Source organism: Asterias rubens, chromosome 11 (genome assembly GCF_902459465.1).
Source record: "Asterias rubens chromosome 11, eAstRub1.3, whole genome shotgun sequence".
Classification (NCBI taxonomy): domain Eukaryota; kingdom Metazoa; phylum Echinodermata; class Asteroidea; order Forcipulatida; family Asteriidae; genus Asterias; species Asterias rubens.
Genome location: NC_047072.1, coordinates 4,307,031 through 4,331,163, shown reverse-complemented (window position 1 = coordinate 4,331,163; position 24,133 = coordinate 4,307,031). Strand labels below are relative to the sequence as shown.

General features: G+C 37.5%; 1 protein-coding gene across 1 annotated transcript in view; it reads right to left on the bottom strand.

Annotated features, from left to right (window-relative positions):
• Positions 1-23,376, bottom strand: part of LOC117297013 (radixin-like) — a 30,398-nt gene extending 7,022 nt beyond the window's left edge. The window contains exons 1-10 of the mRNA XM_033780135.1: positions 23,277-23,376; positions 22,241-22,380; positions 16,824-16,907; positions 10,880-10,975; positions 5,369-5,473; positions 3,883-4,052; positions 3,335-3,418; positions 2,452-2,598; positions 1,433-1,529; positions 315-478 (exon numbers count right to left, since the gene is read on the bottom strand). Of these exons, the coding sequence (XP_033636026.1) occupies positions 315-478; positions 1,433-1,529; positions 2,452-2,598; positions 3,335-3,418; positions 3,883-4,052; positions 5,369-5,473; positions 10,880-10,975; positions 16,824-16,907; positions 22,241-22,252 (959 nt within the window). The 5' untranslated portion in view covers positions 22,253-22,380; positions 23,277-23,376. The remainder of the gene's footprint in view (positions 1-314; positions 479-1,432; positions 1,530-2,451; positions 2,599-3,334; positions 3,419-3,882; positions 4,053-5,368; positions 5,474-10,879; positions 10,976-16,823; positions 16,908-22,240; positions 22,381-23,276) is intronic.
• Between the last annotated feature and the right edge of the window lie 757 nt (positions 23,377-24,133).

The window sequence follows — 24,133 nt, the reverse complement described above, 5'->3', positions numbered from 1 at the left end:
ACACATTTTACAATTGAAATGTTTTCTCAGTGCTTGTTAAATTCTTTTTAAAATACATTCTAGTTCAGATAAATTTGTTTGACTTCAAGCCCTGCAGTCTGCTGCAGTCTTAGATATAAATTAGATTCCTGGTTAGAGGTTGTATATTGGTCACAAAGGAAACCCCAAAAGCTTCATGCAAGGGTAGTATTGGCCTTTGACATTCTTATTCCAGAGAAAATGTTACAACCAAAATACTTGGTTCTCGTTTTGCAGTTTCCACCAAATATAGACTTTATTATTTCTGCTTGGTAAGTTATTCGGAGTGAACTTACCGCTCTGTCTGTTTGTTGAGTTTATCCTCCCGAGCCTGTGCTTTCATTTGCTGTACCTCAATCGTGTCTGGTTTACGTCTGCGCATGTACAGCTCATGGTTGCCCATACATAGCGCCAAGATTCGCTTGTTGATGCGTAGCCGTGGGGCATAGAAGACAAAGTCCTATCAGAGAGAAACAAAGAAACAGGGGTTGCTAAACTTGAGTGAATTCAGTAAAGCGAAGTTAGTTATCTTTGTTTAAATCAATCTATCTTATTCAGGGTCTACTTGTTAACCAATCCTCATTGCCAAACCATTTGCTTTCATAGCTAAATACTTTGGTAATTTGTCTTCCATGATACATGACCTATCAACATTTAAATTTGATGTGCAAATGTTGCTGCTTGGAAAAGACAATCCATGATACATATCCGTTACATATCCTTCAGCTATTAATGTAGGAGTATCATGGTCACCTTCACATATAGCAAGTGGTACAGAGGAAACTGCACACCATACTAAAGCTCGCTTCACAATTCACCCAAAAGCTTATTTTGTTAATGCAACAATAAGTACACACTTGGACAATAGTACTATACAATGCCATAGAATGTATGCAAGCTGACTCAGTGACACAACCACACTGACAGATTGGTCACTGTCTTAAGCCTGTATCAATATAATCTAGCAGGTTATTGACTGAGTGACACCAAATTGGAATCAATGTCACACTTTCTGTACAATCCTGCATTAATAACACAGTGATTGTTTAGTCTGCCAACTGTTATACAATCTGGCCTGGAATTTCATCTTTGAGGTGGCAAGGCCATTTGCATTTTGCAAAGGGCACTTCCATTGGAAAATCTGCAAGTCTATGGGGCATGTTTGAAGGGGCACGAAGGCCAAGACCAGGGACAGTGGGTCTCAGGGTTTGCTGTATCCATACCCAGTCCTCATACAAGCATCAAGTCAATGTGCCAGCCAATCTGCATCACTAAGCATTCTTCCCAACAGCATAAAGGCTGCAAATCAAAACCCAACTAAAAGGTCATAACTGTATAACTACAGAACAAAGACACTTTGTGAAATAAGCTTTAAAATCCTGACTGATTAATGGCATTATCAATGTATACTTACAGGTGCTTTCTTGTCAATTGGTTTAATAACAAACTTCTTGTCATTGAATGAGATGTTACGGATTTCACTCCATGGGAAGCCAACCTTTGGTGAGAGCCTACAAAAGAAAAGAGTTGAAATTATGGATGTTTTCTATTATTCAAATGTGTTGAGTTTTTGTGTTATGTAGGAAATACAACTGCAGTGAGGATGTATTGTCTTTCTTTTAGACAATAGTACTATACAATGCCATAGAATGTATGCAAGCTGACTCAGTGACACAACCACACTGACAGATTGGTCACTGTCTTAAGCCTGTATCAATATAATCTAGCAGGTTATTGACCAAGTGGCACTAAATTGGATTCAATGTCACACTTTCTGTACAATCCTGCGTGAAAACACTGTTAATCAAAAGTGAATAAAACAGGTACATTATCTGATTGGCTAATACAACATGTTTTTATTTCATAAAGTAAAGTACTTAAAAGGCAATGCATACCTTTGGTTTTTAGAACTGTTTGGTTCTTTCAATCCTTCATAAATAAACAGATACATTTAACTTTGAAAATTCAAAAGTTGTCAGTGTTTTTAAGATATTGCCGAAATTCTGCAGGGGTAATGTACGCGCAGGAAGAATAATCCATAATTGTAATACACAATCTGAGAATTATTTCGAGTAGAAACATTTCTTTGATTGAACTGTTTTTGAATCACTCTCTCTAAAACCACATTCCTTAGAAGGAAATCATTTCTCAAAATGTTATACATTTTCAACAGCTGTAGTGCTTCGTATAAGTTTGTTGGGTCATTCATTTTTGGAGTGATTAATGGTATACCTTCACTTTAAAGCCATACTCTTGCTTTAAAGGTACAATTTAAGTCTTGGATTGTAAAACAAATAAAATCTTAAGAAATCACTGATCAGTAGCAATCATTCAGAAAAGTATTGGTGTCAGAAAGACTGCAAAGTTAAGAAACTAGCATTTAAAGACTTCCAAAGTCATAGTGATGCGAACAGGGACATCTACAATACTTACTTATCACTCTTCTCATAAATGTTAAGGCCAAGGGCATCGACACCAAGAAATACACCCGTGCCTTTCTTGTTCTTGATATCAAAGTAATTGACTCCGTACATCTCCAGATCTTGAGCAATCTTAAGGTATTCCATCATAGCGTCCTCCCTGAAAGATTGATTAAGCAGAAATTGGGTCATTATCACTTGATGGGTCATTTCAAAGGTAGTTTCAGATGGGTAGGGAAAAACCTTCACTAACTGCACTGAATATAAAATAGAAATCAACAGATCATCACAATGCAGAGCTTAGACTTTGTTTGTTTCCTTCCATGGCCACGCGCAAAGTTACCGTGACTGGCTGTGGTGAAATTCTACCTTGCATTCCCACCTGAACTTTATATTCTACGATGTTTCTTGCTACAGCGTGGTCGCGGTAAGTAAACAGCGGAGAGCTGTTTCTGTAAGTTACCGTAGCTGCCTTCCGTAACCTCTTTCGGCCAGTTAGTTTTACTCAAGGTCGAGGTAAGTTGACAGGGAAGTCAGTTTACTGTGCGTCTCCACTGGATTAAATTTTGCCATTCTACAAAAAAGTCCAATGGGAAAACGGTTCCTGTTTTAGGACTGAAGTTGCTCACATAGTCTGAATGCAATCACAATAGCTTGAAACCCGGCAATAATCAATTTGAAAAACCTTAAGTAACACAACCAAGGCCCTCTATGTTCCCTGAGCACTGTGTGTGATAAGTTGGTGAGTGGTTACGACTACCCAAGGTACATGTAGTCAAGCGATTTGACAATCAAAGGGCTTCCTCAAGTTCATTTTGTATACAAAAAGAATACTGAAACATATGCGATTCCTTGCAATGAGAGAACAAAGTGAATTTCTTGATTGACAATCTTACCTCATCATTGTTTTGTGTTCCTTGTACCAGTTGACAATTCTCTCCTCCCATTGAACCTTGTCCATCTTGTGTTGATCCATCACCCTAAGTAAACAAGAGTCAACAAATCCAGAAACGTTCAATGATGTCTCATTTCTAAATGGTCTGTATATTTTTCTAAAGAGAATTTTCAATTCATTCCTGAATTCTGATGATATTCAATCAAAACGACATAAAACGTGGGCTTATGATTAGCACAGACACTCCTCTTGGAATGAACCAACTCTTTTCTTTGTGATGTCCAATGAGGTCAAGTTTTAAATTTCGCTCTAAAGAGTATAACAAAAATGGAGACTTTTACATCATTTTAACGCGAGGGTGGAGACTTGTTCCTTTTTCCCCATTGTCATAAGGACCCTACCTATTCGAAAATGAGTGCCTAAGAGCCCTTCTTTATGTTATTTGGATGTGCTACAGCGCGTAAGGACTTGTTATATCACTACATGTTATGCGCTATATAATAATGGTTAATTATTATTAATAGAATGTACTATACAAATTGCTTTTACCTTGATGGGAGAATGCGGTCATTGGACAGGAAACCAGCCTTGTGTTTTTTACCATCATAGGACCCATACTTGGCCTGGACAGCATATGAGGCAAGGAGAACTGAAGTCTCTGGTGGGCAATAAATATCATCATTCAAGATGGCTTCCTTCACTTGCAAGAAGAACAAACGCTGTATAGGAAGAAAATAAAACATGCCAAGTTACTTATCAAAGCTCGATGGAATGGTCGCAGCATTTCTATTTTAAACCCTGCGGAAAGACTGAAGCTGATTTCACAAAATGCTAGGATTAATCTTATATCGTGTTAGGGCGAGTAAATCATCTTAACTTTGGGTTTAATGTGTCCTAACGTCTATGGATACGGTAAGATATCCAAAGTAAGAAAGAGTTTGGTGAAATCGACGGCTGGAATGCAAAGTTTGTAAATCCATCAAAAGTGGTCAAATCTAGTCCACAACACATCAACTTTTTCCCAGTGGTGATTGATCTCGCTTCCCAATTGTTTTCCCTAGAATGCCTCGATCGTAACCCCTGGAAGTGTTACTTTGAAATATCCCAATATATTGAATATTTTAAATAGTCCTGTGGTTGATCTATTCTGTGATAGAGACATACTCAGAAAGTGCAATCCAAAGAGGCATCCAGTCATAGAGCAGCTGGGCCCCTCTCATTCTTCTTTGATTTTGTGACATATCTTAAAGGAACACGTTGCCTTGGATTGATCGAGTTGGTCTTTGAAAAGCGTTTGTAACCGTTTGTTATAAAATGCATATGGTCAGAAAGATGTTTTAAAAATTGAACACAATGATCCACAAACATTTGCCTTGAAGTTGCGTTGTTTTCCTTTTTACTTGGCGAACTAACACGGTCGGCCATTTATGAGAGTCAAAAACTTGACACCTATAAATGGCCAACCGTGTTTGTTGACGAGGTAAAAGGAAAACCACACAATTTCGAGTGATACTTGTGTGTATCATTACATTCTACTTTTAAAATATCTTTCTAATCAAATGGTTACAAACGCTTTTCAAAGACCAACTCGACCGATCCAAAGCATCGTGTTCCTTTAAACTGTATGCAGTTTGGGATGACTGTGTAAAATATGGTTCAATTTTTGGAAGAAGATTGCGTCAAAACAAACCCACATTGGACTGCTTTTACAGAAAATGTACCTAGACCTGACTGCTAATAGTTTGTGAATGCAGTGACCGACTCCCTTGTAAACTCAGACTAGAAATGTTTGGAAAAAACTACTCTTCCTTCCACACAAATTTAACAATATGGAACCCTTGGCTGTCTCAACCTTGGCTGAAGTGTCTCTTAGCACACACTGTGATCAGACATTCAAATACCCATTTTAGCAAAGAAATGGGCATGTGTCATGACATGCACATTGCACTACATCCCCAGTGTCCTGCGGCATTGCTCTTTTACTGGTAATGTTCTTGTGTTCAGTAGCCATTATTCAAGCCACATTCTTCCTTACCCTTGTTACTTCTTGGATGAGCTCTTCTCCAACATCTTCAGGGAAAAATTTGGCTCTAAATTGGAACTGGAGTGGCTCCTGCTTCATGACATCCTGAGATGCAACCTGAGGGGAAACAAATGAGAACAAAATCAGGTAAATATCATGGCATCCATACAGAACACATAGCATGTAAATGTCAGCCAGTCCTGGGTAGGCACTCTCAGCTCTAGTCTATCACCCCCTTCCCATCCCCACCCCCATGTTCGCCATTCCTCAAGCCATCTCAACTCCTTAGCAATATGCAGAACCAACAACTAAGCTAACCCCAATACTGGGTAACAGCTAACATTTACTCCTGGGTAATCAGGAGCCATTATAGTTAAGTGTTTTGCTCAAGGATAGGTACATGTACGTCCCTGACTGGCCAGGATACAAACCCCTGTTCTGATGTTTTGTTCTGAGTGTACCAGAGTTGTAGTCCTACTCAAACCAAGTTCAACTTGTACTCATAAAGGAAGCCAATTCGCATGCACAAAATAAAGGTTTTTTCCCCAACTTGTACTAACGTACCCTGACTTGAACTGAGAATTTTTTTTGTCTGTGTTTGTTCTATTTCTTGCAGTAAACATTGCTGGACAAAATAATAGTCTGGTGCCATGCGCAAAGCGTTCATACTGTTATTGGAAACAGGGAAACGAACATGACCAAGATGGTGACAGCGTGATGAACATTTATTGTACTCGATGGACAAAGAGTATTACATAATGGCACTCACAGGAACAGTTGTACCCATGGTAGAGAACTCAATTCAACTCTTGAGTTTAGTGCCCAAGTGAAATACAGTGAACATGCAGGCATGGCATTTCATCTGTGAGAGGGTAAGGCCATTTTATTACTTAGGGTACTTCCTTTGTAAAATGTTAATTTTACTAGGATATTTTTGACGGGGCACCAAGGCCAAGAACAGTCCAGTGTATGTAAGGCTTTACAAGTTTGAAATCGCATCCAGGCTACTTTACATAACGAGACACCTTGAAACTTTTATGTTAATAAATGTTTACTGCCACTGCTCTAGAATTGCAAGGGTTGTGGGTTTGAATCCCACTCGAGTAATATGCCTGTGATATTTTTTCACAGGACTTGGGAAAGTACTGAGAACACACAGCGGTGTATGGGAAATAAAAACCAAAAATATATGTATACGTACTGTGTTAAACTTAATTGCCTGGAATACACCAGTTGATATGCAAAGTATTAGACTTATCTGATAACATGGCACATCTTTATCAAAAAGCAATAGGATAATGGTGCTGAATTCACCATAAACTGCACTTCAAAATATTATAAGGGGCTGAGCCAACTGCTAGAGGTGTACTTTACACTGTTATGTTAATACACCTCTTTATTGCTGTAATAAATTCTCCATCAGCCCATGACAAAGCAGTCTGTTTGATCTTTGACAGTATTTACCTTGGGTAACTGTAAACTGTACTCTCATGTCTGAAAGTTCATTTGTTAAGATCAGATTACTCCCTCTGAACAGTTTTGGCAGGTAATAACTGCATTTTCGGGCACGTTCTAGATCCATGTAATGCATACATTAGCCTATAAAATCAAACTAAATTGACTTATTTTCCAAACGAAATGGAGGTGAAAAGATGTTCACGTTTCCTTTAAATGAAGTAATTTCTCACTGCAAAACCATGCAGGCTAACAATTAGGGCAAGAAAAAAAAACATGTTTAGCGTCTACCGCTTCCTTTTTACAGGCAGCCTCCCTTTTTTCCTTCTTCTTTTTAACAAAAAAAAGGAAACATTTTAACGATAGTCTTAATAGAAGAAGAAAGAGTGGAAAACTAACACGCTAGACAAACATGTCAATAAATTTATACATGTGACAACTTATTACTAATGAGTGTTTTATATTTTCATGATCCTTATGATCATATCTAAAGTGTTGGAACACTTGTCAGGAGCAAGATCAACTTTCATACACAAACTATTCCTTTAGACAATCATACACTCTATGATTTATTTCTATGAGATTAGAGAAGCTGTTAGCACAAAGTAGATGCACTGCCGAACAAGGAAACTGTCTCAGCTACATGTATTTGTCAATATTGATGTATTACTTTCCCTTTGTATGGAAAGGCTTTGTTCAACCACTAAGTAATAGAAATACCTTTGATTTGGATGGAATGCTCTCTGATGGATCTATTCATGCATACTTACCACTCAATTATAACCATGGAGTATTTGTTACCTCCACCATATAATCAAATAAAGCATTCCAATAGGGACTACAGTACATTGTACAACACAACATTCATGCTGTAATGCATCTGACCTCCACAATGCACACTGTAATCCCCTGTATGTGAAATAAGGACTGAATCTGCAAGATCGAGCCCAATTCTGCTTTTAAAAGCAGAAACTATTGCTAAAACATGTTCTGCTTAGCAAAAATAACAGGAAACCAGTCACAAAATGTGCATGTGGCATGGTATTTTGGCTGGTAACCTTCTCCTGCTTCACATAATGTTGTGTAGTGTGTTTATAGAAAACTAGAGAATAAATCAAATCATAATAATAAAACAAGTGTTATCAAAACTTGACCAGAGAAATCATTGACTACAGACAACCTCTCCATTTGCCATCCATTGTACCAGTGAACAGTGGTATGCCCATATAAGGTCAACAACCAACACCCTTTCATAATTTTGAGGTCACTGAGCAGCCATCTTTTGTTAAGAGACCATACATAGCTAAGGCCCTAATCAGAACCAACCAGTGTGACTCACTGAATGCCACATGCTATTGTAATGCTGCAACCATACGCCATACAGTACAATACTCTTTATAATGCATACAAGGAATTACCTTATTGTTCCTGTGGTATTTAGTTTCTAAACAACATGGACTCAAAGGGGGCTGAGATGGCTAACAGAACCAACACAGTGGGTGTGAGACTGGTTGCCATGAATAAACGGTTCATAAATAAGTAAACTTTGTAAACCAATCCATAAGTCAATCCTAAAAACTATTTGAATAACTGGTGACCCTTTTATATTAGGAAAAGATTGGGCGGTTGTTCTAAAGTTCTAAGGCTATTTCACAATGTTTAGAAGTGCGATTTGGAATCACAAATCAAAATTCAAATCAAGTTTTCTTGCAAAAGTATCATAAAGTTTGCATTTTAGAACCGATTCATATTTGAAAGTATTGCAAATCACAAATTGCAATACTTTTCAATAGGAACCAGTTCTAAAATGCACACTTGTTGATACTTTCGCAAGAAAACTTGACTTGAGTTACGATTTATTTTCAATTCAAAGACACTGACACATTATTGATACAAACTATCTTCTACTACATATTATGTACTTGTAGTTTAACAGGATAGCTCTTTCATAGTTCTTGTAAATTAGGCACATTAGTTTTGAGACAATGTTAGAAAATGTGTGAGTTGCAATGAATTAATTAAACCCATCTATACTGGGACTGAAGTGTTAAACACAATCCCGCTTGATAACTTTTTTGACAACTTGGAAAAATTTAGTCATCCATAATTTGTGATACAACTATTGGTTGAACCCAACAAAACATTTTGTTATTAACAAAGTGGGTGTATAATGGATAAGAGGTGGACTTTGTATTTCCAGTTGTAGTCTACACTTGAAAGCTGAGTATGTTCACCAGATTCCAGTGTATAGTGCAATGATAGCAAGGTGTGGTCTCAGTATATAACAAGCCTAGCAGTTGACTTAACACTTGTGGTATCCTACCATGGTTGTTTGCTTGGTCCAGTTTGAGGGTCACTGCTAGGATTTCGCCCAATGCTCTTTTTAGTAGCTCATGGGTAAAAAGAGCCCCCCTGCTTATACCATGGAGATGGCTTGTGTTTAATTGGCAAGCTTTGGAATTCCTATCAATCTACAGCACTGATGAAATATGTCAAGGTTTACTAAACAATTAGGCCTAGTTTAAAACAGAAACACACCCTACAAATCCACCACAACTACATGTACCAGGTACCAGGTACATGTACTGCTACATGGGTTGAGTGTTTCAAGTCATGTTGCTTGTTTGGATGATCGCTCTTTCAACCCTGGTCACTCAAGGGAACTCAAACTCACACCTAACTTTATAACATTGGTTTAACATCTAGGATTATAAATCGCACAAATCAAGAAACTGAGACTCAGAAGGGAAAAGATTTATACTGATTCTAGTGTTTGTGAAATCAGCGGTTAGCTTGGTAAGATTTGAACCTACAACCTTTTGATTTCAAGTCCCAGCAGTCTAACCACGTATTGTACAACTTTCAGAATTTGTTTTCCACAGACCAATCATATATGATAGGATCACAACTGTCTGATTTAAATGCGCAAGTATCAACCAATTTCTAAATAATGCAGTACTATACTTCACTATGTGCAAAGTCTAATGTTATCGCTAAGTTAATACATCACAAGTGTGCGCATTTGCTGCAGCCAAAAGTTTTCCCTCCTTACAGCTCCAAAGCTGGCATTTGTATGTGTAATTTAACCCCCAAATTACAACTGTCTAATATAAAACATCATACATTATAGAAACTAGTAGTTCGAGGGAAAATGGTACTTAGGCACTGAGCAGAGTTATAACTGGTTTTTATTTAAAAAAAATATTCCTAGCTATTTTTTTCTTCTTCTTTCAATTCATATGTTGAGGTGGCCTCACACTCACAACGTAATCGAATAATCATATTAAAAATACAATTTCAAAAATGATACCCAAGAAACTCCCATGCCCAGGGCAGCCGTTATGTAATACACTAGTCTGTACCCGTATCACTATCAATGGTTAGATGTGCAAATATAATACACGCTATCACAAACAATATAATGCCACATACATCTACACCAAGAATGCAACATGATTAATGGGTGTAACATTAATGTGGACTTTGATCTTAAGACAGGATTACAAAAGGGATCTTCCCAGAACCACTTTGACATTATGTAAATGAGTCTTACATAAATGTAAAAACACATCTGAGACCAGTTGTGTGAGGCTCTTATGTACATTGCAGGGAACAATTTTATCCAGCAATTTTGCATAGGAAATAATTAAGGTAAGATGGATCTTTGAAAAATCATAAAATCATGAACAACCCTGGCGAAGAAAGGCCCATCATTGCCAGTTGAAGTCGACAACCACTTCCTTGTTGATTTCACAACCACTGTTCAGTGTATGTCAAGTACAGCTGGCTGCTCAATGATTATACAGTACACTGTAAATGCAATCATTTGTATGATTTTTGAACTCAGTGAAAGGAAGTGAATACAATTTAACGGATATTATTGCTAAGAATTTATACTGTTCACTCTTCATTTCAAATAATTGTTACGAAGTACTTAATAACAACCTTTCATTTCTGTTTGACCCTGGATCGCAAAATTGCAAATTGAGATGGTTTGATGCTCACCAGTGGCCCAATCAACATTAATTAAAGGTACATCATTTGTCATTTTAAGGAAACTACACTTACCTTTTTGTTTAATTTAAGCCATGTGGAGTAGTTATCAGTGTCTGTAAATCTTAGACCAAAATACCAAATTTCCCGAAGGCCTATTGTCTTCACAACCTGCAGCATTAAACAAAAAGAAAACCAAAATAAAAACAGTTAAATCTTTGGATTTATCTTACAGAGTGTAAACTCAGCCTAAAAGAAAGGGGATGTAAATTTGACCTAAATCAAAACTTCTTGTCGTATTCAACAAATTAAAACAAAGGTTTTGGTTTTAATTCGCATGCAATCATGTTGGTCTTTGGCAGTTTGGGGCATACATGTGTGTACTATAAACACTCAGTGAAAATTTTGCAGCCCTGGACAAACTTAGCCAAGATTTCTTTTTAGTTATACACAATGTGTACGAAACCACTTTGTTCCAAAATGTCAAACAATTTGTCTTCACCAAGAGACAAGCTGTTTGAGAATTGGAAAAAAGGCTTAAATATTGAGTCTACAAACTGATTAACAGTATCAAATACCTAGGAAGTGCTCACATCTTTGTTGACAGTAAAATGACTGAAACAAACAAATTAAATTAATGTTATGCCAACATTTATGAGCATAATATAAAGGCAAGTTTCAACATAACAAAACATAAAAGTGCTGGTGCATACAATACATGTATGACTACTGATGTCCTTTTTTCAGGGTGTTTAGCTGTTAAAGCTATCGTTACAAATCAAACCCAACACCTCCAATTGCATCACTCTCTACATTTCTGTGTTGTAGAAAGTTTTAAGTAACTGACCTTCTCTACATTGAAAATGGACTATCGGTAAACTTATTAGCCTTGCTCAAGGCAGTCGCATTATTCATTACTAAAAGACGCAGCTGTAAACCCAACTGTATACACTGTGCTTGCTGTGTGTATTCACACCGCACGACCCAACCATCACCGTCACATCGCTCAACGCACACCGTACAACTACTGTGCACACGTCATCCGCGCTCGTACCACTAACCCGCATGCGAAGGCCACTAGGCCGACAGCCTTATCAGGTCTGTAACTTCTGGGTTTAACGTGTTTCATGACAAAAAATTCCAATATTTGAAAAAAATGGGGGACTCTCGAGTAATGGGAAGAGATTGATAGTATCAAACATTGTGAGAAACGGCTCCCTCTGAAGTGACAGAGTTTTCGAGAAACGAGTAATTTTCCACGAATTTGGTCTCGAGACCTCAGATTTAGAATTTGAGGTCACGAAATCAAGCATCTGAATGCACATAACTTCCTGTGACAAGGGCGTTTCTCCTTTCATTATTATCTCAGAACTTCGACGACCAATTGAGCTCGAATTTTCACAGGATTGTTATTTTATGCAAATGGTGAGGTTATTTTATGCAAATGGTGAGGTGACTACATGTAGTCTTTGACAATTACAAATAGTTTCCAGTGTCTTTAACCATGTAGCCGGTACAGGCTTACTACCTTCAACAAAACCAACAACGAAACTACTCTTGTAGAGCCCCTTTAAAAGTTGTACCTGTAACCTTAAAAGGCCACTGCTGTTTATTATTGCTGTGCCAACTCAAACAGACACCTAGTCTGTTACTATGACAACAACATAGCAATAGTGCTTGTTGGGCCAGCATGCCTGAGTAGGATAAGACTAAAGCAGCCAGCTGTTCCATGCTGATTACCATATGACACTACTGCATGATTCAAGGTGGTGAAAGACCCCCATGTCTCTACATGTGACTCACAAAAGCCATTTATAAACAAGTAGATCATGCATCAGAGCTGCCAACATTGGTTTTTGAAAATCAGGAAGATTTTATTTTTAAGTCAGAAAGACTCAATCTCAGCACGGGTCACGACGATTTTTGCGGACATAAAAACCAATATTCATGTACAGACATATACATTTGAAATATTACTAAAGAATATTGCTGTTTATGTTTTAAATGTTTTGCACATGTTTCTAGTTTTGAAGCACTGTCGGGTAACATTCGTCTAAAAAGAGGACCAGCATGGTCAGAAGATGCAACGTTTAATTTATTATGTTCAATTATAAACCCTGTGAATAAAGTTTCCGCCTTTATTATACTGCTGTCATCAGAGCCCGATTTTCTAAAAAAATCTGCAATGCCTAGCGTGTTGGATCGTGCTGTTGCACTACTGCAATGTTTGTCGGAATCCATGTGTCTCAATATGTCGTTTCGTCCGCCGTATTTCACAGATACCTCTGAATTGCACGTAGTGCAAAAGGCATGGTTTTCATCCTTTGATGATTTCTTTATACAAGGCCATTCTTTGTGGTAGTCTTCTTTGTATTTTTGAGCGTATTTAATTTTCTTCACCGACTTACCAGTTGCTCTGCTGGGCGGCGCCATTTTGCTTTAAATTCCCAACCACGTTCCCAGTGGTGTACGATGTAGCAGCGTCATTTGCTCGATCGTGGGCAGTGCGTCATAACGATCCCACATGAGTATACGCCACTGTAAGTGCAATCATCTATTCCAGGGGTTAGTAACGAGAGGTATCGATATAGCGCGCTACCCATGGTGGCGAGGTTGATCAGTGCATGCACATGTATGGATGCGCAGAAGACGAAACTACGGTTAGAACAACTTTTTCTGCGCATCTATGCAATTAAATATGCACGCGCGCAAACGTTATACACACACGGGCCACAGCGGAGGGCTAGGAAATTCGTCAATTTTATTATTTTTTCATTAACAGGTTGGGGATCCGGGAGATTTTGACTGCTTGCGGGATGACGGAAGATTGCCGTCAAATACGGGAGTCTTCCGCAAAATCCGGAAGAGTTGGCAGCTCTGCATGCATGTGCCATGCAAAAAAATCAACGCGAAATTTATGAGCATATTTTCTTATTGAAATATTAAGATATTTTAGTACATGGTTAATTGTTTACTGAACTGCCTACCGTGCTAAACAGGAAGCCTAAAGTCCAACAGCTTGGCAGTTGTAAATCTAAAAAATCAGGTCAGTTTGACTCTTTCATCAAACATGTATTGTTCGCGTAATCAAGTGAACAATCAAACTAACATTACTGACTTAAGATTTACACAATCTGTCAATATACGTACTTCTACTGCCACTAGGTAACATGTTTTGTACACAAGATACTTGACATTGTTCCAGTGAAAGTCACTCAGCCATATACTACATTCAAACACCCACACACATTCTACACAAATTATGGTGTACATTGAAAAGCACCCATTTGGCAATGACCAACTTTTCCAATGTCCTCTGGCCAGCCTTCAACAAACCTTACAATAGGAAAAGGTGCATGCTGTACATACTTTCTACACATGGTTCCAGTGTACAAGTGGGGCTATTGATTGAGTTGCAAACGGAGGGTTAAATGAGGCCAAGTGATCTAGACCATTTCCTTCCTTTTGTTTCCTCTCATAATCATACATTGAAAGTGTGTGATGTGTACACAGCAGATGTGCCCAGTAAGCAACACCAAGGAAAGGATACAATGTTTTTCCCTGAAAACGGCTAACATGTATTGTCACTCATTGAGACTACACTAAAAATAACACCACAGCAAAAGCAAGGCACACCCACAGTAATTGCCTTTTCTTGCCATCTTTAAAGGAAATTACCTGTTTTTTTAACCATTGGATTATTTTAATCTTGGCATGGAACACAGGCATATACAATAAAACTAACCCGTGAAAATTAAGTGTTAAAAGGTGGTAGTGTCTTAGAGTTATCGCCAATTAAAGGAACACGTTGCCTTGGATCGGTCGAATTGGTCTTTGAAAAGCGTTTGTAATTGTTTGTTATAAAATGCATGGTTAGAAAGATGTTTTAAAGTAGGAAACAATTATCCACACCCCTACATTTGCCTTTTTTTTTTATGCACATTTTATTTTTTTTTATTTTTAAATAGGGTTATTTTAAATGATCTCAGCAAAACAATCTGAATGTCTTGTCTGAATGCCTCGTCTAAATTGTTTCATTTATGTTTTGTGCAGCTGGTTTTGTGTATTTCAGCAGTAGAAAAAACAATGGATACTTGACATTTTAACAAAGAATGGCGGCCATCTTGAAAAAAAAAAAAAAAAAAACTCCTATTCCTCCTTTTTTTTAAAAACCCGGGCGTGAAACATGGGTGTTTTTTTTACTCGGCCTAACATTAAAACAATTTTTTATAGTAATTGTTTGTAACGATTTATATGTTTAAAAAATAGATAAAGTTGTTTGGGGGTTGACTCCGCCTACCCCTTGATTGGAAGAGTAAACACACGTGCAAAGTACATGCAAGTCCAAGTCGTGAGTTTGTTCGTTTTGAAAACAAGTTTTTTTCTTGCATTTTCCGGCAATGCCGACCAAGTGTATTGCTGCTGGATGCAGCAAAACAACTAAAGAAAAACAACTAAAGAAGGGGTCAGTCTGCACGGCTGGTCAGACTCACAAGAGCAATAGTGCCTAGTGGTCCGGTCCGATGTCTTTTTCAGCGCTGTGTATCATTTTCTCTTCAAATATCGCGCCTTGATTGAAGTCACGAACAGCGCCCTCTCGGGTCGGGGCCTACTCTTAAATTTGTAAATAAGATAATAACTATTTTTTTTAGAACCATAGTTAACTGTTTATTCACGTTCCACTTATCAAAACAAACAAATAAAATAGTGACAAAAGCTTTATTTTGACAAAATACCACTTCCAGGGGTCGATTTCACAAAGAGTTAGGACTCGTCTTATCTCGAGTTAGGACGAGTAACTCGTCTTTACTTAGGATTAATCTTAAAGTCCGCATGCTACAGTGCAGGCTTGGGACCCTTCCTAAGTCCTAAGATTAGTCTTAAGTTAGGAAGAGTTTTGTGAAATCGACGGCAGGTGACTTTAAAATATCTTTCTTATCATGCATTTTATAACAAATGGTTACAAACGCTTTCAAAGACCAACTCGACCGATCCAAGCCAATGTGTTCCTTTAACTCAGAGTGGTTTTGTTCACACAGGAAGAATAATCTGTAGTTGGAATACACAATCTGAAAAAAACGTATCTGACCAACAGACACGTATCTCAGATTCATACTCTGGGGATTAAACTAAACATTTTCCCATTTATCACACTGTTTTGAAGTTATATGATTCTCAAAATGCTTTGTCAACAGCTGTTGTACCTTTTACCAGGTAAAGTGTTATTGACATTAATTTTAAGAGTGATAACTAAATGTATACCTTCCATTTAATATGCGGCACATTAATTTTTCTATTTGTATGGGTTTTTTAAAGTGTGATAGTGGTTAAACAAACATGAAATGAAATGGATTATTAAGAAGCTGTCATTCATATAATTCAGAAATGGATTATTAAGAAGCTGTCCTTCATAACGTCTAACAGTGAACAATACTAGCATGATAACACTAGTGTCATGAGCCAACTCTGAAACTGTGATGTCTGCAAGGACAATTTGCTATTATATTTCACACTTCCCTGTGTTCATTGCAGCAGCTGGAACAAGGCACAAATTATTATTATTATTCCCCCTTGGGAAGGATAGATTAAACGTTATGAAAAAAATTACAAACAAAGGCACAGGCTTCTGTTGACATTTTGTTTTAGAATTTTCATCAACAGGGCATCCCCCATTTGCTAATTTCTTTGTTTCTGTTAATATTTGTTAAGTTCATTTATGTGCACTATTTAATTGGTGTTTAGAATGGGCTATGTGTAGTCTCTAAAATAGCATTTGAATGATATAGGCCTGATGTTGAATGTGTACAATAGACCCTTCCCATGAAATATGTAAATTACACATAGCACACTTGAGGCAAAATGAGGGAATATCATGCTTTTTTTCACAAGGCTAATGGGTGCTTGACGCAGACACGATTGCGCGTCTGATTAGTGCACAACTCTATGGCGTTTGCCAACCAATAGGGTATGTACGCATGCGTGAATGTAATTAGCATATTTCATGGGAAGGGTCCATTACCTGATCGAAGAGTTGTTTGCCGGTTGTGTTGTACTGGATGGCAAACTCCAGCTCAGCATCCATCGTCGTCACCCGAACATTAGTCTGGGGAAAACAAACAAACAGTAGAAAATTAAATAATATGCACATTTGCTTGGTTTGGCGTAAAATCATTTCATTCAGATTAAGAAAGTCAAGGGCTGCATTTTTAATAATGTGACATATTTTTATTAAAAGGTATCTTTAAACTATTTTTTTATGTTGCAAACAAGAAAATGTGAACAGTATGAGCATGTGAAGTACTAACGCTTTTAAAACAAAACTGTTGCTTTCAATGACCATAGTCACATTTCCTCGAGTGTAACTCGTGTTCTTATGATTGATTTAGAACAAACAAAAAGGGGAACAACCATAGTTGTCCTACTTCAGTCTCCGTTTGGTTTCTGTGTAAATGTACAGGGTGTAATGTACAGAAACCAAACAAGATGCTGGAGATAATGTTCAGGAGTATTTGTACATGGAATAATTAAGACATGGAAAATACCCAGATGACTGCACTACGATTTATAAATTGCTTAAATTTTGAAAACCTTATCCAGTAATCCATGCTGTATAAAACCATCCGGTAGGGTTGAGTGGTATCTAATATGCATCCAATTTGTATAGCAGAAGGTCAGTGGAAGCCATTTGATCCAATCATCAGATGGGTGTGTCTACAATAGTACAAAACCTTATGTAAACACAATGTTTAAATAAGCTTTTGTTCTTTGATATGTGCACCGAGGTGTCATTTACAGATGAACTATAGTGCATTTAGTTTCTAATGTATGGTACATTTTTAATAAAATAATTGTTTCCTTATTCAGAGTCATACTCTTTGATTAATATTATATGGACATAATTGCAACATTATTCCAATCATTGACCCCTTGCATGCAGGTCACTCGCGGCAACTGTGCCACGCTTACCATTTTGGTGGTCAATGGGTTTACGTGTAAATGCCGCGTCGCCTAAAATGTGCACTTCACTGAACAAGGCACAGTGACCTCGCCCCACCAAGATGGCGCATACAAGATTATTCTGATGATGATGTCAGGTGAATTGGGTCAACAGCCGCACATGTATCTCAAGCTAGACTTAATGAACATTATCAAACTTGATGACTTCAAGCATCTCAAAAAAAGTTCATCATTAACCAAACCACAGCTGTCATAAAACTGTTCAGGTTGGTTTAATATTTTAGGCAAGTGCATTTTTGTAAAATTTCCAATTGCCAAAGTGTCATAGAATTGTACAAAGACAAAATATATTGGACTAGATACACATTACATATATAGAATGCTCAGTTTGCTGCAAGATGTATTGGTCATCCCATACACACGTATGGAATGTCTGAACCAGACATACAGTAGGCATTTGCCCATGGTCTGCATCTCATATGACATTATACCAAGAACATAATCATATTCAATCAATCCCCTCTCACTCTACATACGTACATCAACTGACTACCTTTTTGTTTTGTAACGCCAAGTTCACCTTTTTAAAGAAGAAAACTTTCTAATCGGATTGGACTGACAAATCAACAAGTTGTAACATGTAGGCATACATTGTTAGACACAATTTCCAGAAAGGCCATAGACCTGATCTAGGCCTTGTCAATTTCCATGATAATATAGGGATTTGGTATACATTAAGGAAAGGTAAATATAATAGGATCTTTGTAACTTCTGACCAACTTGTCCACTGTAGACATTCTGTTTAGTGCTTTTGTACAATGCTATGGGCACTAAAACACTGCACACTGTTCAGTTCCACAGGTCAATGTTTATTAGGGTGACATAACTACATGTGCCGTTTACCTCACCACATGGGCCATAAACATACATGTTTAGTAGGGGTGAGGGCTTACCTGTGGCTGAGGCAGATAAAGGTTAGCTACAGGGTTCAAAGATCAAAGATACTATATGGGTGTGACAATCATTTGTACAGAATACAACATTCAAAGCACATAATCATGTCCTTGCTCTAAGGTACTATGTACGTACTCCCTTGGAGCACATGTACAATGTACATTACAGTTAGCTCTGTGTGGAAAGCCCTCCTTCGTAACACAGGTATGAAGAAGGTTGGCATACCTTGGAGTTTAGCATAAAAATATTAATCCATTTGAAGGCGATTGATAACGATTGTATTATTTATAGATGATTACCTTTTATAGTAAATGGTAAATTCCGTTTATCAGATTCAGACAGCAAACAATGTGCAGAGACACAATCTTGTTCGCAACTAGGTAAAAGTTTGGTCAATGTGCCACCTCATTGAACCATGTTTGTTCTGTTGGTTTTATACAATATTTCTACATTTCATTCCACTTTCGTTGAGCAGTTCTTATAATCACATTGTCAATTCAAGTGAGATATTAATCTGTTTTGCTTTCATGCAAGCTACTACAAAAAGCTTGGTGCTATAACCTGGTACTGATACTATATTTTGTCAGTCTTCATGCAAACCAAAATTTCTTTATCCCCAAAACGCAAAGAAATAATTTGAACCACCCAATCTGCCCTCAGTACATATCAACAGGACAATACTCATAATACACGCAAAGGTATGAATGTATTGTTCAGTTCAGGAAGTAATGTGAACCATAAAATAGTTGAACTTTGTGCAAACTATATAATGTAATATGTTGTTATATGTTGTTGGAATAAATTTCTACAGGGTAAATCTGCATTTTGTTGGTTTACATATTAGTGAGTTTCTTCTGTACTTTACAGGCACCAGCTCCACAGGCAAAAAAACTGACAGGACAACAAATTGTTATTCATAAATACTTCAGACAGTTTTGCTATTCCTATTGGTGGAGAGCGCGTCACGCGGGTGTGTATAAACTAAGCTTGGGCGATATCGATTTATTTTATTCACGATATATCGCCGCCAATATATCGCGATATTCGATATAATCGCGATTAATGAAATTTGACATCATCAGTCTTCAAACTCCAAGTGAAAGTTGTAGAAGAGACAGTCATATCTTAAGAGAGGTGTTCTAATGACCTATTCTTCTGGTTTTACTCCAAACCTATGGGGTGCAAGATGTCTCAGCTAGCAAATACATCGCGATATTTAATCGATATTGCGATATATCGCGATTATCGCGATATATCGCGATATATCGATTAAAACCAAATCCATCCAATATCGAAATCGTTTCCAAATTAATATCGCGATATTCGATAATATCATGATATCGCCCAAGCTTAGTATAAACCTTTGTTTATGACCAGTAAAAAGTGTTGAAACATGGGCGTAACATGCGAGCTTGCACCTGTGCTTATAAGACAGTTTTTTCATTCCTATTGGTCGAAAGCAACAGCTGAAACAGTTGTGCCACATCACGCGCACAGCATTCCCTTATAAGGAGTTGTTTACCCGAGGGCCTTACCATTTCATAGCTGGAGGGGTGTTGTGTTGAAAGAAATCATTGTACAATTATAATTTTTGCATTTATTTGACTTTTTGACCCAAAAGTGTTGATGTTTTTTTACCGAAAAGGAATTTATGAATGGGAATCAAAGTGTGTTGAATCAGTTTTCATTTAGTGGTTTAAATACGTCGAGGCCTGGTTCTTGATAATTTACCTCAACTTCGTCTTGGTAAAATTATCAAGAACCAGCCCTCGTTGGGATTAAACCACTAGTTGAAAACCTCTTCACCACACATTGCTTTACTTATTTAAAGCACATTGCATACAATAATGTATACATTATGCATAAAGTCAATGAGAGTGATTTGACCAACAATTTTTTCAGCATTCTGAGCTTTTCAATTCCGAGGGAATACAGCATTTGCCATCAAAAACCAACTGCATGCACTATTTATGCTATTTTAGTTCAAATGGACACATTTAATTAAAATAATTAATTCCTCAGACTTCATAAACCTTGAAACCAAGTCTCAAACAAGTTACTGTAAGTAGTAAGCCCCTTTTGAATGAGCTGGAGAAGCAATGCAGTACATTGTGAATTGGAAATAACATCAAGGCCTTCTTAAGAAAGCAACTCACTCCTATTTATTGTCGGATATAAAAACAAGCTGTTCATCTATCCAAACAAAACAGCCTGCTCCACATAACCTTTTATCATTATAAACACTGCCACTTATTGCATTTATTAGGCCTATGTTTAAAAAAGATGTTTAATAATGAACTAATTGGTTTTTGAAATTTTTACAAGCCTCCCACCCCTCCTAAATTGTCGGCACCCGACTGCAGTTTTTGTTTTCAATTAAAGAGGAAAGTGCCAGCCCCAGCAAAACTTTGTAATGTGTTTTTCAAATTTCATTGGGACAGCTGATCGGCTCAAAAGTTGCACGCCTGTAAATGGGCACGTCTCTCATATATCCACAGGAAATACACTGCCATTATTCATCAACACAATTCCTCTTTTAACAAATTATTTAATATTTTGTGTGTGTTGTAAATCTTGGATGGCAAACCCTGTATTGATATGAAGACAACCAGCATGAGTTGCATTCGCCATACAACTATAGAAAAACTGCAAGTCCAAAAACGAATGCAAGTTATTTTTGCATACGTGTGTGTGATTCTTTCTAAAGAAACACAAAAATGTCAGGTGCAGAAACTACACCCACACTTTTGTGCCTGTCTACACTTCAAGAAGAGTGTCTCCCTATACATTGAACATGTGTCGCTACACTCTGGGGAGTCTGGTGTTTGATCCACATCAAATATCATCTTTGATACTATGTAGGCGTATGGGTAGCCTACATGTGTATCACTATCAAGACCTCATGATAGAATGCAGGTTAAGTGGAAACTTGCACCATTGGTACATGTACAAACGACACAATATGGGCAAATAATCGTAGAAAATTCAATATCATGGATGAAAATGTTTAAATCTGCTCAGTTTTTTTGTAGTATAAAAAGTGAACAACCATACGAATAACTGATTGTTTCTTCATAAAAATATACCAAACTATGACACGTGCACTCGATAAATATTTTTTAAATATTATAGCCATAGAAAAGTGATATCACACTGAAGGGAAATATAATTTGTACTACAAGTTAAAAATAAATGTCTCGCGTAAAGATTGAGCTGTCATGTTTAAAAATCTACACTCACATTAATGTAACACGGACATTTACTGTACAGTATGTACATATTATTTTTGCATACTGCACCTTCCTTCTTCAACTTTGTTCTACATGCTTTGTGTTGATAGAACGACATGTATTACAACCGTTTGGCTCAGCAGTTTTGCTAGCCTGTGCTGTAGCCTCAATTCTGTTGTTTCCTCTTCTCACTTGTACACATACAACGTGGCTTACAGACCCTAGTCCTTTTTAATCCTTCACTTTGTCAATTTGATATAAAAGGACTCGGGACTGACTATTCTTGTTTACTTACTGTTTTAGGCATCTTGTGTGTTTTGTTGTTGTCCCAATAAATGAGAATGAATTTCTGCCTGTAGCAGCTTGGCAGGTTATCTCTCCTGAAATCGTCACAATTCTCCCGTAGAAAGCCTTTGCGTCAGATATATTTTGCTCCTGTGAACCAAACATTAAACAAAATTAATAATTGAAAGAAAAAAAATATTACAACAAACTTAAAAATGCTGATGACACGTACACTGGCATTGTTAAAACAATTAGTGCAACCACAAAAAAAGAGGCATTTTAAGTAGACAACTCAAGACATGTCAAAACCGTCCCGAGAATGAATTGAAAGAGACAATTTTCTGTCTTTCCAAATTTCACATTTACAAATACAAGAATCAAGTACCCACCTTCCTCCTTCGACCGACCTTTCATTAATAATATTACTTTTTTATAATAGGCTAATAAATGATGGGTATGAATCCAGACTAGTTTTACAAAAGAATTATTTTACAGTGACCACAATCAAAAGGTTAATCACACTCAACAGCATAGACAACTTTATGATCTTCCTAACTTTACTTTGCTTAACAAATTTGTGACATCTCAGCTCTGGATGTGTGAACAGTACACAAACAGTACTACAGTAGGCTATTTCCCTTTCTTTTGTATTTTGATGACACACATAATTTTAAATCCCTCAACTGTAAAGTCTTCCGGAGAATGTTCACTCAGAATAACCAACAATGAGTGACTAATCTAGTTAACTATCAGTACTATTGACACTGCGGGCGTCCAATAAACGAGAACGCCCTATGGACGGGTCCACCCTCGTTGAAGTAGCGTGTTCTAGCGGTGTGTCATGCCACTGACATGGCGGTGTAACAAGGACACAGTGCACGCTCCGTAGCCCCAACTTCGTCCGTGGAAATCAACCACTTCAAATGACTTCAAATACACCTTTCCAAAAGTGTCACCTCAACAAACACACATTTTCTAATAAATAAAATTGTGCTCCCTTAAACACTAAATTTAAAAGCTTGAATTCCGTTGAAATCTACACTTACCGGTCTCTTTACTGGAAACTTCGACGAAACTACTGTGTGGAGATTCAAAAATGGCCGTCCACACGAAACGGGCGTAACGGTGACGTCACAGTTTTGGAGCCAGCGTTTTTTGAGCTGATGCCATGGGCTGTCAATCAAGGGCGACCAATCGTGGGTACCCTAAAAGCAATTTGCTTACCCCCATCTCCAGGTTCCAATCATGGAGCGAGCACTAAGATTTTTTTACTAAAATCTATCATAATACCCTCAGTCCTTACTGCAGAGGGCAGACTTTGATTGGTAATATCACAATTCGAAAAAGACAAAGATTATTTTATTGCTGGGTGCACGATAGACTTGATGACAAGTCGTTAGGCGCTGCCTATTTGTCTGCCTTTCATGCAACAGTCACAGTGCGATGTTACACATGCAACAGTCGTAGGTAGCGCGAGGCAGCTCTCGACCATATATTTTTGTTTTCTTTCTGCACTACAAAATTACCACCATCGAAGTGCTTTTCAAAAGGGAATTTGTTTTTCCTAAATCGATACAAATCCGAATTTGTTATGGTTTGAGGATGGCAATTCCCATGGATGTGCAGAAGAAAGTTGGGGGCGGGCGGCCTCCATAGACCTTTTCGCAAAATACTGGGGCGCGCGCGTAAAGCTTGGAATTATGTGCATTGTGGTCTAGCTGGTATCCAAATTTGATCCATATCTATCCCACAATGCACCTCATTCAACAGTCTACGCTTGCGCAATGGTATTTGCGAAAAGGTCTATTTGAGTTGGATAGCGCCCTCTATCCGGTTTGTCAAGTTGTATAAATACAATTGTTTGCCTTTTCTTTAGTCCATCGATTTGTTGAATTGTTTTTAT